The 14,333-nt window shown below is 37.5% G+C and overlaps 1 protein-coding gene across 1 annotated transcript in view; it reads left to right on the top strand.

Annotated features, from left to right (window-relative positions):
• The window catches only part of LOC137912584 (NT-3 growth factor receptor-like), a 117,633-nt gene that overhangs the window by 35,306 nt on the left and 67,994 nt on the right, over nucleotides 1-14,333 (top strand). The window contains exon 4 of the mRNA XM_068756722.1: nucleotides 8,533-8,601. Within this exon, the coding sequence (XP_068612823.1) occupies nucleotides 8,533-8,601 (69 nt within the window). The remainder of the gene's footprint in view (nucleotides 1-8,532; nucleotides 8,602-14,333) is intronic.

The raw sequence follows: 14,333 nt of genomic DNA, 5'->3' as shown, positions 1-14,333 counted from the left end.
ATGATGATATAGCTGCCATCCGTTCAGTAATGCGATTATTCTTTCCACTCTGCATTTCTAACACCTTTTCTGGCATCAGGCAGGCTGTGACTGAATACACATTTATTGGTACTATTTATATCTGCTCTTAAATGTGTTTAGTAGCAATTCTCAGCTTTATTGTTGTAGTTGGTCAAGCAATTACTTCCAGTTGACTGCCCCTGGAATATTATTCATTTCAAGGCAATTCTGCAATGGATTTTAGAAAACAATGTTAATAAGACATGATTCTTTCCTTTAAATAAGAGACCTGAAGTGCTGCCATGCTTGACATAATTTATAGTAGAGTATTTTCAACAGGTTCTGTTTTTTTTAAATGGTCTTTTTTGCTAACAAGCGGCCTCATAGTTTGCTCTAAGAATACGACCGTTGGATGATTTTATTAGAATGTGAAAGAAAAATTTTGACAATGAAAATGTGGACTTTGAGCTTGCTGTTCATTCTAACCACAAATTGCGTTTTAAAATATGAGTGGACCACATGATTCACAGAAAATCCAAGTTAGTTGATCATATTTGGATAATAACGACCTTTTATCCTTTTTTTTGTCAATTACTCATAAAGGTATTCATGTATTATAATAAACTGGCTGGTTATGTAATGCATTTGCAAAGGAAAAATACTTCCCATAGAGGGGATCCAAACTAATATCCATGAAGGAGTAAAAAAACAAACAAAATAAATAACTGTGATGATGAATATATTTATTAGATAGAATGTTAATCTAATCTAATTTCATGTTAGATCATACTGATAATACTAATTTGGTTTGGGGTTTAATTTATTTAAAAGACCATACTGAACCTTGGTATTGATATACATTGCAGTATATTGGATGCCCCTTTTAATATGTTTAAGTACACTATTTATTGGTAGCACAGAGACACAAACACCAGTAAAGCCATAACAGCTGGCTGATGCTTTATGCAGTCTTATAATATAACATAAGTTCAGTTTATTTCACCTAAATGTAGAAATAAACGTAAATGTGTGCTTTCATTGACAATGGCAATAAACTGACTTTACTGTCTGAAGAGTATGACAATAACAATTGATTAATTATAATTTAATGCCGTATCACAAGGTGAGGCATTGTAAAGTCTTTGGGCACCATGGAGGTGTAGAAAGCACAATATAAATGCGGTTAATTTACCATTTACAACACATGCTTTTTGTCATCTATAAATTAGAGATACAACAAAAAGCAATCAGGTCACTTTTGCCTTTCTACACCAGAACAGTCAGTCATTTTGTCATCGTCATGTCTGTCATGCATGAGTGACCTTATGTTGAGCTTCCATACATCTCCATGTTATGTCTAAGCAATTGCTGTCCAGGTGTGAGTGACAGAACAACACATTATGGAAAGATGCTGCGTACAATTTTCATTCTCCACGCGCTTACCCTCATTTCCAGAAATTAGCATTGTTTATTTTTTTGTCAGTGAGGGAAGAATTGGAAAGTTGAGCGTCCTTAAGGACGGCATGTTTGAGCTTCCAAGGATAAACTTTCAATCATTTTTTCCATTTCTTTCTTTTAATGAAACAGGATGCAGTGGAACGTCCTCATTTCCACATGGATCAGATTAAGTCACCTGAATGTTAACATTTTACAAATTACATTGCCGTCGCTCTCCTTCTTGCACGTTGTATTTAGTTAACAAGCTGTTTAGGCTTCCTAACACGGGAAGGGTGGATGGTGTACTGTAAGTGCTTTATTAGACAAATGTAGGCTTTTGTGTACTTGGTTGAAAAAATCCATTGAAATCCATAAGTGATAAGAATAGGAAGTGTATTTCATGATCCATCCCTTCATGTGATGTGCAGCATCTTAGTTATATAATGCCTGTCTCTCTCATGCAGTAATTGATGTTTTGTCTCCTAAGAACCAAGAGCCTTGGTTTCCACGGTAACCAATATGCACACAGTGTTCCGAGAAGCACACGGAGAGGCGAAGATGCACTTTAGTCAACAAGTGCAGGCTTCCTCTGAAATCAGTGAAACCTTATCCATTGCTTGAAAATGTTGGTATTATGGTCTGTTGGGAATGTGTTACACGAGTGTGACATTATCATGAGAGCAATCACGTAGATTTATTGATATATGGATGATTGCATTTATAAAGTGGTGAAGCAAGGCTTGTATTTCAGCCTGACATACTCCGCAAAAGAAGATCATCTTTAACCTGCTTATGTGGAACATGGTGGATTATATGGAAGTAAAACATAAGCAGTGCTCCTGGAAGGTACACAACAAATGGGATGTCATTTTTGAAATATTTGACAATGATATTTACATTTTCTTCACTGGTAATCGGGGTCACTGCATTTCAGAGGAAAACTGTGTTTAATTTTATGGCACTGGAATCATTCACCCTGGATGAGACGACGGCTCATACCAAATAGCAGCTCACTGGGACACTTTATATGCTTTTTATCCTTTTTTTTAATGGAAGCACTGTTGTGTAAACAGCCTCACGAGGTTGATCGTATGGCTGTGAACTTCATGTTACTTGTGACTTACCATAATAACTTTACAGTATAGGTTAGTTGCTTCAAGTTAAGGAAGCAAACTCGGCATATCTAAAATCAAAAACAGACAGTGAATTGTGTAGCACATCCAATGCAATTTCAAGATAATACATGTATTTTGTTCTAATGTTGTACAGCCCTAGTCTAGTTTTAGAGATTAATACCACATCCAATAACCCCTGGTGTGAAAGGTTGGAATATCAGGGGTTAAATTACTACTTCAAACTATTTCTTTTGAGGTTTGAAGTTCTTTTTTAGGAGTTCACCAAGTGTGTGGTTAAAAGTGTGATTCGCATCGAGATAATAAGAACTTTGATTACACAAGCCATCAATGCTCTCAGGATTTGTGTTTGTTTTCTTGCAGCTCCCAAGGCTGTTTTTTATATTGTTGGGAAAACAATTATCGTGGCAAAAACAGAAAAAAGGGCTATGCCTATGGCCCAGTAGACATTTTTAATTAACTGAAGCGATATTTAATCCACTCCTTGAGACAGAGAAATTATAAATGGGCACAGCCAAAGCCCAGTGTTGCACTCTGGTCTGGCTGTCTCCTTCAGTTACTAGTGGATTTGGATACAAGTCTGCCTGGAAAGAAGGCCTCAAATACTTTTCTGAAATCTTAAGATTATAACTAAAATGCATTCAGCTGGTTGGGCTCACAGCAAGAGATTTATGGAGTCATGATTTGGGAAAATGCGGCTAAAATTCACAGCCTGCTTGCAGTTCTTCCCCTTGACCTCCATCATGAACTTTCAAGTATCTTTTATTTCATCGTACGAGGACTGCGAAGACAAGTAATTTCAAATTGTTGTTTTTGTTCTTGATTGACGTTACTGGAAGCAAATACTATTTGAAACAGAAAAAAATAAAAATAAATCCTGAGCTGAATTCTACCTCATGACTCTGACCTTTAATTAGAGACATTGATGTTTCATGATATTGAAAACAAATAAATATGGAATGCAGCTATCCGTAATCCTGCTCTGTTGACCGTCTTGCGTCCTGGAAAAAAAGGATAAAGCCCAGAAGAACGGTTGAAAATGTTGTTTGACGAAAAATACTCCCCAGTGTGTTTACTGGCGTTTTAATCAACTCTAACATTTTATCGATTTCAGCGAGGCATTTCATAAAGCAGCAGGGCCAGAACAGCCTGGCATTGTGTACCTTCAGCTGAACAAGCAACACATTTCTCTCCATGGGGGCCCTGAGCTCAGGGTAACGACCAGAAAGCTCCACTAAAACACCCACGATCACTTGTCTTCTCACTGTTTGCCCCCCCCCCCCTAACAAATACATGCTTGTGCTATTCGGTCTGATGGTCTGCATATTTCATCTCTTTAATTAACAAGCACAGTCAGAATGGTTTGGTTTGAACCTTACCTATGGCAAGGCTGTCTGCCCAGTGGCAAATTGTCTCCGCTTGTCTCATTAGACTGGATACGATTTTTATTATATCCCTAAGTCTGTATTACATCTCCATCCCAATCTGGTAAATAATCAGAATTGTGGCTTACAGGCTTGGTTCTCCTGTGTCTTAGAATGTTGGCTCACATCTCTCTCTCTCTCTCTCTCTAATCAGCAGTGGTGAAGGATGACTGTTCACATTATTGTCTTAAATTAAAAACACCAACAACTGAAACCTGGAGTCATATTTTAAGGGTATATATCACTTACAAGCACCTTAAATATAATCATCCTAGCGAGTAAAATCTGATCCTGATTTTCATCATTCTTTTCTGGGAACTGGATTTTGTCATCGTGCTCAGTGCAGATGCTTGTTCTAACCGCACCCTGATGACCAATGATTTTGGGGTGATACTTGGGGTTAAATCAAAGCAATCACGGATGTGAGGTGTCATTCCTTTCATGCTGGTGTATAAATTTTTTTTCACTCCAGCTCCTTTTTCATTTATCTAACAATACTTTGCTATCAACTAATGCAGAAATAACACAATTATGTTGTTAAGAGATTAAAAATCAGCAAAAAATGCCACCTCACAGAGACTAATTCATTGGGGCTGTTAATGCTATAGCAGGATTTGTAAAAAAGATACAAGAAAGGCATGACGAGATGAGATTTAAGCTTAATTAATCCCAGAATTGGTAAATTCAATTGTTGCAGTGGCAAAAAGGTGCAAAATAGTGCAGTTGTGCAGTACTGGTGCAAAAGAAAATTTATATATATAAAAAGTTACATTAAAGACAGGTGACTAGTATAAAAAAAAAAGAGGCTGTAGGTCATGTGCACTATATGCATGCATTGTGTGCAAAAAAAAAAGAGTCAATGTGTACTAAGTGGGCTCAGACATTTCAAATGGACACTTTCAGCCTGTGACAGCATATTTCAGGCATGGTTTAATATGCATGCCAATATACATTGAATACTCTATGACTATCTGCATTCTGTCAGGATACATGCATTAGGTTTCAGAGGATGGAGCATTGGACCAGTGGACCATGCGATGCACTGTAACATTGGTTGGGATGAGAAGCATTAAATAAGCTCTGAGCTTTATCAGGCAGATGCATGCAGGTGGGCACAGAGGCAAAAACTGGAGTCATTATTTATACCTGCACCGTTCACTGTGGATGTGACTTTTTCTACCCAACTTTGGGTCAAACTTGAATTGTCGTATGTCGAATCCACACCTGAGGTGAAGTATTAATATTATATATATTTAGCCAACACCCCAACCTTGCAAGTTTTCAAAATGATGACACATCCCTCCCCCATCTGAGATACTCAAATAAAGTAAATATAATCATAATCAGAGACCCAACATTGTCGGATTACCGAAAAACTGCTGGATGGGTCTTGATGGAAAAACAAGAACATCTGAAGAGTGGTCTTGTTCTAATTTAGATTAGATCCGGATACCTGTCTGGATCTAAAAAGTTTTCCCATTTACTTATAATGGAGGTTTTAAAAATAATGTTTTAAAATATGCATTCAATTCACTTAGTGCACATCAGACCCTTGTCTGTGATCTTTGGTATCGTGTAAAATGTCTTCTGGATCTGTTCCAGAATGAGGTCAGGAACAATTACTAAATGTTAACATTGAAAATTCCATTGTCAAAAAATCAGATGAAAATACATAATCTTCAATTCACTTTTACTTTTCATGGTTAGTGTATAAAGATACTAAGAACAATTTAGAACCATTTGGTGATAATCCGGATCACCACGTGGATGGTGTAAATCCAATCAGATTGCTTTTCTAGTTAAATGTGGAATATCTGCAGCCTGAATCACCGTAAATTGCATCAGAAAAATAAAAATAAAACATGACTGTTGTACCAGGCAAACGTTTCTTCTCGTAAATGTCAGCTTTTCAGAACTGAGGAAAACAACTTTCTTGAATGATTGACAGCCAAAATAAAACATTTAAAAGCTATGTTTTTGCAGTTTAGAGTCATCGGCGCTCTTCACAAAGGGTTGGGAGGCATTTGACGAAAAAGAAAGCCTCTTCAGAAGTGAAAAAAGACGGTACTTAAGAATTTAAAATTAAAGAGGAGACAATTATTTTGAAGTCCTGCAGCAAATATTAGCAGCTTCTCGTCAGCATGACAGATGATGACGAGATTACACAATGTCCAAACTGATGTTCTGATGTCACACCTCCCTCAGTGGCTGTCTGTCTCCTCTGTGCTGCTCTGAATGTCAATCTGCAGAGCTCCTCCACGCTCAGACAGTAGCTACCAGCGATGCTGCACTAATTAGTCAACCCTCTCAAGTAACCAAGCCCTCCCAATGGCATCTGAGCCAAACAGAATTATTAAAGAGGAAGAGACGGAGGAGTTCACCTCCTCTGCAGAGGAGAAAACATCCAGGTCCATCTGAGAATTCCTTCTGCCACCCTCTGGCATGGTAACCAACAATGACAAATATTTACAGCTAATCTAACACAAATCTTTTACCCCAACATAATAAAGGTTAATGTGAATTACATAATTATAATTCTTTATTCAAATGAGGAGTGTGAGTGGAGATGTATGTATGTATGGTGGAAGGTGTTCTTCATGGACATCGAAAACACAGTTTTGACTTCTACAGTACAAGGATTAATTTTGCACACTGCTAATTTTGTAATTTAATAATCATTGCTTGCCCTCTTTAAAGCAATTGGCCTTCCTCACCTCCTGTCTTTTGTCATTCAGTCCACTTTGATGGGCTATTTGCTGATTTATTTATATATTTATTAATTCATTTACGCCCCTCAATCCAATTTTATCTGACATTTCTTGCTGTGATACGAAGGATGACCTTTGAAAGCAGAACACTTCCTCCTCTCCTCTCCTCTCCTCTCTGAAGTAAATGATTTGTGTAAAAAGTAGTAACTATCATTTGTTTTCACAGATAAAGTTGTGAAATGAAATCAATATTTTATATATTTTTTACACATAGGCTAAATTTCATATCGAGCGGCACACTGAAATTAGATTTTGTATTAGATTAGAAATTATAGCTACAGTTTAAAGAAAGCACAATGGCAAATAGCTAGCCTGACTTTAATTAATATGATGCAATACCTGTTTACCAAGTTTTCTAAAAGCTTTCTAATTAACATGCTATATCATGTTTGTTTGATCTATGCATCGAAATATTTGTAGTTTTACACTCCTGTTGCTTTAAGCTTGCAGCAAATAATATCTAGCAGTAGTTTCCATTTGAGATGGAAACTCAATACCTCATAGTACTCAAATGAGCCCATTCAGTCACCATCATCCACTGAGGCCGCTCAGTTTCCTCATTATTATATTATTGCAACTTCTTCCAGGCAGTTTCACGGTAACATGTATAGTTTATGTGCAGTTAACAAAAATATTCAGAAAATTTATTTTTTCCCGATGCACTACAATCTGCTATGGGTAACTTGTTTCTATACAGTATGTTTAACCGATTTACCAGATTTCACTAAATTCCTTCAGGTGCTTTATGTTTATGGGAAAATTTGAAAAATATGATGATAAAGTTTAAAACCTAAATCCGAGCTATATGGCTTGCTGCTGTTGGATGTTTATTATCTTTGTTAAGATGTTTTTCTTATAATATATATATTAGTATACTTTATAACTTTATGCTTGTGTCAGTTCACTTTGCGTTATTCATTTTGCTGCCCTTATAGACACTAGGGTCTTTTTAATTATTTGTTTTAATTATTTATTTCCATTTAAAGTCAGAATAATACATCAGTACAAAGATTGTTAATGAAACCTTCAAACCATCAAATAAAACTAACAGATGAAAACATGCTTACATTTTTCATTACACATACTGATGGATAACACGATTTCATTGTGCACTTAATGACAAATTGCTCTATTAATTCCCTTTCAGATTTGTTTTATATCCCATTCACTCTAAAGACAGATGCCTGATGGCCAAACATATTCAAAGTTCAGGTCAAATCACTTCTTCTTTTCTGGCTACTTCTTATTGAATTTCGTGGCATCCTGAGCTGGAGGAGTTTCTTAAGTCAATTGAATTATTTGACTTTAAAGCGGTTGACTTTCTTTTATTGAGTTGGGTTTTCCCTGAAGCTCCACACAGCCGGACCTGTTTCCCTTTCATTGTCAATAATACTGTGCCTTATTTTCAGCCTTGCATCACTGCAGGCCTGCATGTCTGGTTCCTCACTTGCATACTTTGTATTACTTTATTTATTTTAACCCATTTTATTTCATTTTACTGATTGTACTCTTTCAGACCCTCGGGATCCAGATCCTAATACTGTAGATGTAAGAGGATGATGTGGATTTTTAAAAAGAAAAAGAAAACATTTCAAAAGAAATACAGCAGAATGCCAGAAAGACCCACAGAAACACATGTTGATTGTTATTCTGAATACAGAAAAGCATCTTCAAAGTGAGGAAATGGTACGAAAAAAAGCACAGAATGACATCAAGGAAAAGAGGTGAACTGGTGCTTGAATTTTCCCTTTGTTTGTCTTTCCTCCACAGAAACCTGTCAAAGAATCCTCTCACCACGCTGTCATGGCAACTCTTTCAGCACCTCCAACTCTCAGAGCTGTAAGTCTTCTCACCTTATCTGATCTCTCTCGTTGGCTTTTATTTGTGTTTTACTAGAGACAATTTATCATTGCTCCCTATGCACTATCTGGCTCAATACAAATTGTTGTCACTGCCATTGTAACTCCTGTCCTTGTATTTGTCTGAGCACATGTAGAGGATTGAACCAATAAGCCGTACGGTAGCAGTATGAGTGTATAAGCCATTTGTTAACTTAATTAACCTATTAAAAAGAAATGTAATGGTCCTGAGGGAGGAGGGACTCCAACCCCATTTTCTTGTTTGTCATGAATATTTTAGTGATCATTGTGTTTATGAAATGAGCTCACTCTTTCGCCACCAGGGAGAATATTGCAATGCCGACCCACTTGTAATTTACACATAATTACGCCTGTCAGCGCTGTCCATCATTTGAACCTTGACTGGGCTCCAAACATCAAGCGCCTCCTGCACTTCCTAAATCTGACATATAGCAGGATATGATACAAGTCTATTTCAAGCAGGCCTCCTTATTCTTCTATTTTCAGAGGTATAAAGCAGGGCAGGCCCTCAGAGAGCACAGCACAATACTGATCCGGTGGAGTCCTGCTTCAGTACACAACAGAACGAAGGGAGAGCACTGCATTCGACTGAAGATATAGATTTACATTCTAGGCATAGCTTATATGATCATCCTGAGGGCAATGCCCACTTCGTGCATCCTGGATCACCATTATTACTGTGTGCACACTCTTATCCATCCTGTGTAGGAAGCAATTATCACCAGGCCCCAGACCAGTGGTAAAAAAGTGTTATTTCACTGTGGGTCCTCAGAGAGGCAGATGGGTCTCTCAGTCCCCCATTGTGCATGCTATTTGGTTGTGAATTTTATCACTAACTGGACTGTAGAAGTTCTAAATGTTTTTTGTCTCACCAGCTGTCTATTTCCCCCTTTTTTGAATCTAAGTAAGATATATATTGTCTCTAATTTCTGATGCTCAGATTTTCATCTCATTCTTCCGTGGTACAATACACTGAAGATTAATTGGTGGATAATGGGTATGGTATGATAATGGTACAACCTTGTGGTTGAGTAGAGGTTCTAATGGCATGTCCTCAGATTCAATCAGAACAGAGACTTACAAATGTGTATCCTCCAGAGCGCCGCTGTCTTATCCAAAACTGGGCACTTCTGGCTCCAAACATCCAAGATGGTGAATCTTTTTAACTACGTACACACAAAGCAGTGCCGAGCAATCACATTGCCTTACATTCCTAGACAGACTGAATAACATGCCACAAATTAAAACAACACATCTTCCTTGCTCGAATCACCATTACAGCTCACGGAGCACGATTTGCTCTGATGTGCAATCCGATTTCTTCTCAAGCAACCATATTAGATCAGTACAAATGGTGTCTTTGTTGTTCTACATGAAAAGCAGGGCCAGGGTGATGCCCCTGCTTCCAGTGAATACTGATGAGGAGAGAGGGATTCTGTCGCTTCCATTTGGCGTGTTTGGTTAAGAGGTGTCAGTTGGAGTGGCGTGGCGGCACAGACGTAGGCTGAGCCGTTATGCAAGAAGGAAGCCAAGTGGAATCAGGCCTTGCTAATGGGAAATGAGTCACTCCATAATGTGCACAGTCTGAAATGTGGACCTGAAATTATTACCTTCTTCACTGTGTCCACATCCTCACCCAAACTGCGTTAGAGCCAATCGGGCAATCACAACACATTCACCAGGTGGCGTGTCCATTCATTATTAGGATAAAACACAATGCAGTACCAATGACAAGTAGTAACCTGTCCTGCTGAACCACACTTACGTTATGTTAATAGCGAGAGATCAAATCAGCTGAAATAATTTCCGTGTTATGTGATGAAAGGAGAGCATGGCCCTTTGCCATGTTGTTGCACAGTGTTATCTCTGTCTCTAGGCAGTCTCTGTTACGCTGATCATTTCAGGTTTCAGAAAATGACAAGTACCAAGTGACCTGCATGGATAGGAAATACAGAACTATACTTTGGCAAGCAGGGGAGTCGAGCATTAAAATATATAAACATATATAAAATGGTTATTTACGATGGAAAAAAAGAGTTGATTCACACACATCAAAAAAATGTAACCAGAAATGTAATAAAACAAAAACTGACAAAAGATAATGGCGTCATTCTAAATTCACCTTTAAACAACACAGTAACATTAAAATGGTTTGATTGGCCAAGTTTTGAATTACATTTCCTGCATTAATCGCTACTTCGCTCATAATTGAATTTTTATCATAGATTGTTTGTTAATTTATTCAGCCACTTTAACTTAAACACAGGCCACTCAAGTGGGTGCACGCCACAGCTTGATCACTGGATCATTTCTCATTGACTCCACGATTAAAATCAGAAAAAAACAAAAAAAGCCAACCTGAAGGGAGGTTTAAAGCAAAGAGGAAAAATACTTCCTGTCAGTCAATGCACTTTAAGTCTGTTTTTCCTTATCAGACACTCCTTATCGAGACGAGTGAAGTGTAACTGCAAAACAATTGCTTTGTTGTGCAGGTTGGTTGCACAGATAATTCACACTCCTTGCAATATCTTAATATTGGTGACAATTACAATGCTATCAGTACAATCTGAATAATCTCAAGTCTATTGTGGCCCCTATGAAAAGGCCCCATCACATTGAAGCTTTACAATAGATGTCTGCTCTGTGCTGCATCAGGATGAGACACAGATAATTGGCTCTGTCTCTTTGTCTGCCCTTTAGCCAACGGACAGAAGCTACCGCAGTGCAAAGCGCAGCTAAGCCAATCACTAGCCTGAAAACAGCAACAGGGTGAAAGGGATGGTTAAATGCTAAATCTGCAGCTGTAGCTTCCAGGATGATATTATTGGAGATTATTTATAGGGGTGTTATTGGCAGTCACCGATACCACTGTGTGTGAGGAAGCTCATTCTGTCGTCCATAAAAAGAGGAAGGTATTCTTCGTCTATTGCAACCGAAGGGATCTGCCTGAGGCAACGTGCTTCCCGAATCCCTTTATCCTGTTAGTGGTTCTTTAATCCGGGCTTTCCTAGAAGCAGGGGCTGGCCGACGCAAAGTCAAACACTCATGCCTCTTACTCTAAAATGCATTTTTCTTTCAGTATGGATGAAATATGAAAAGATCAAACCTGTAAGCTTCTGCCACTGGATTAGAATTAATTAAACATTACATTTTCACAGGCTGCATGACAGGTGCATTACTCGGTTATAACCTTCATATCATTAGGGCCCAAATGGATTCATGACAAAGTCTTAGTGAAATAAGTGACATTTCCACTGACACCCATAAATCATCAGAGGAAAAGCAAGTACTAAAATACCCAATGTAATTTGGAGGCATTGGGTATGACCTAGACATGAAACAGGTCACCAGCTTGCAACACAGTTATGACTGGAAAATAACAACCAAAAAAAGAAACATGTGGAACTGCCTTCATGAAACTAGAAGTGTTTTCTGCACATGAATTGATCCCATGTCTTAAAGATGGAACATGTTTAGTGTCTTAATTAGAGGCATCCAAATGATGTTATCAGTCAGTGTTATTCAGGTTTTGGTCACTGTGACTGTATATATGGTAATTATATAATAATTGTAGACCAAACTGTGAATGATTTGCAAAGTTTCTGCCTTTTTGTCTAATACATTTTTATGTACATTTTTAATACATAATTCACAAATATTTTTTTGATGAAATAATCATGTTGATCAGTATGATAATCTTTCCATGTGCACACTTATTACATTTACTACTTATTGTCAGAAGCAGCATTTATATAATTGCATAACGTTACAGCTTATAAATAACAGAATAAATACAGAATAAATAATGATCATTTCATTTCAGTAGCCATAAATTATTTCATTAACCAGCAAAAATGTTGTTATTGTGCAGAACTTTAGGCATGCACAACACAGAAGAGTAAAGAGTCTCATATCCCTTATAATATATTAGCAGCAGGGATTTAATCATATGAACAGTAGTAAATTAATTTATGACCAGGATTCACCCATTATTTTAACCTAACTCTACCTTCTCCCCTTTAATATTCTCTTTTACAGGGTTTCCTTGAGCAAAACAACTCTGTGATTTGGGTATCTTAAAGGTATCCAAATATATTGCCAAATCAGTTTTGATTTTTGTTTTTTTATCGACAATAGATCGACAATAGATAATGATCTAATAGTAGATACTGTAGATTTCATTGATTTTGAAAGCATGGCAAGCTAAAACCAAAATGAATATGAAGTGTTATCAAACTGGTAAAGATATGAATCCTATATTCTGTGAATGAGCATAGCTTTACAGTCAAGCATTTGTGTCTACCTGATAAATGTAAGTTTATGATTCATTCTCCTTTTAAATACATTTTAGTTGCTCACAGTGACTGATAAATGTGAGTGTCTGTATAGCAGGTGTATCTGTCCAACTCGCAATAAACGGTGGCTTCTGCAGTGAACATTTAAAAATGTTGCTGAGAAGTTGAAATGATATTGAAGTAACAGCCATCTCTTAAACACAATAAAAATTCACAGCCCACTATAAAACCATGACTTTTCTCTCATGTTATATTTGTCAATAGATATCATCACTATAGCATTCATCTTGCATATTTGGTAGGGACATAATGCACAATTTAAAAACCACCATCCTCTAAGAGAATCTGAAGGGACCCTGCTGAAATATGGTACTCGGGGAAACTACCTTATGCTCCTGCTCACTTTGTCCCTTTCCCATACCTGCAGCGTTCCCTGACCTGACTCGGGTATCTCCTTTCCTCTACATGATTGCAGTGCAGGTGGCGCTGTCGATAAGCGATAAACCAAATCAGGTCTGGCTCCTCTGAAAGAAAAGAAAAAGTCGTTGCTTTTTGCAAGTGGTTTGAAGAAAAAACACTCGGGTAGTTACAAAGCCGGCAGGTATGCTGACTGGCCAAGCGACTGCAACCTTACAAGAAAGTAAGGAGGGGACAAAGCAGTGATTTATTATTATGTGCAACACACTAGTTTATCCATGACATAAGCTAAAGATAGTGTTAGAACCATGCAGCCGATACAACAACAACCAGGAGTGTGGTAAAGCAATGATGCACAGTGTGTTGCAGTAAAAGCAATTTTCTTCAGGATAAGGCTGAAATGCTGATATCGTAACAGCCCTTCCTGACAAGAAGTGCATTAAATTTATTGTAAATCCGTTTATTTTCCACATTTGTTCCCCTGAGTGATCCATCTCAAATCTTTCCACATCCACCCTCTTGAGCAATACAAACTTTAAATTTTTTAACATTTTTAATGGAAGAGCAACAATGAATGAACTCATGATGTAGCAAACATGCTAAAAAAAAATTGGTTCCAATTCATGGCTTCATCTGTTCAACTACAGCCTTTGAATAAATTGCTGTCAATCTGTAAATCAACTACCTCATTGGAAAAAGTCCAATCATCTGCTTCAAGACAAGTCAATCTGCTGGTATGTGACAGCTAGATTATCTGTTTCCACACAACAACAGCAATGGCAGTACTGGCCACACTGTGTGATTGACAAGTGATCTATGGGAAGAGACTTTGGTGAAGAGTGATAATTATCAAAGATGGAGTCAGAGTCTCCTTAAATACAAGAAACCGCATGCATCAATGTGTCCAATGGAAGCAATGACCTGTTAACTAAGCATTGTTGCTGTTGCGTCAGTCCAATGCACGTAACACTTAACATTG

The sequence above is a fragment of the Brachionichthys hirsutus genome, unplaced genomic scaffold, assembly GCF_040956055.1.
Source record: "Brachionichthys hirsutus isolate HB-005 unplaced genomic scaffold, CSIRO-AGI_Bhir_v1 contig_200, whole genome shotgun sequence".
NCBI lineage: Eukaryota > Metazoa > Chordata > Actinopteri > Lophiiformes > Brachionichthyidae > Brachionichthys > Brachionichthys hirsutus.
The sequence above is the reverse complement of the archived record's forward strand: the minus strand, read 5'-3'. Positions and strand labels throughout refer to the sequence as shown.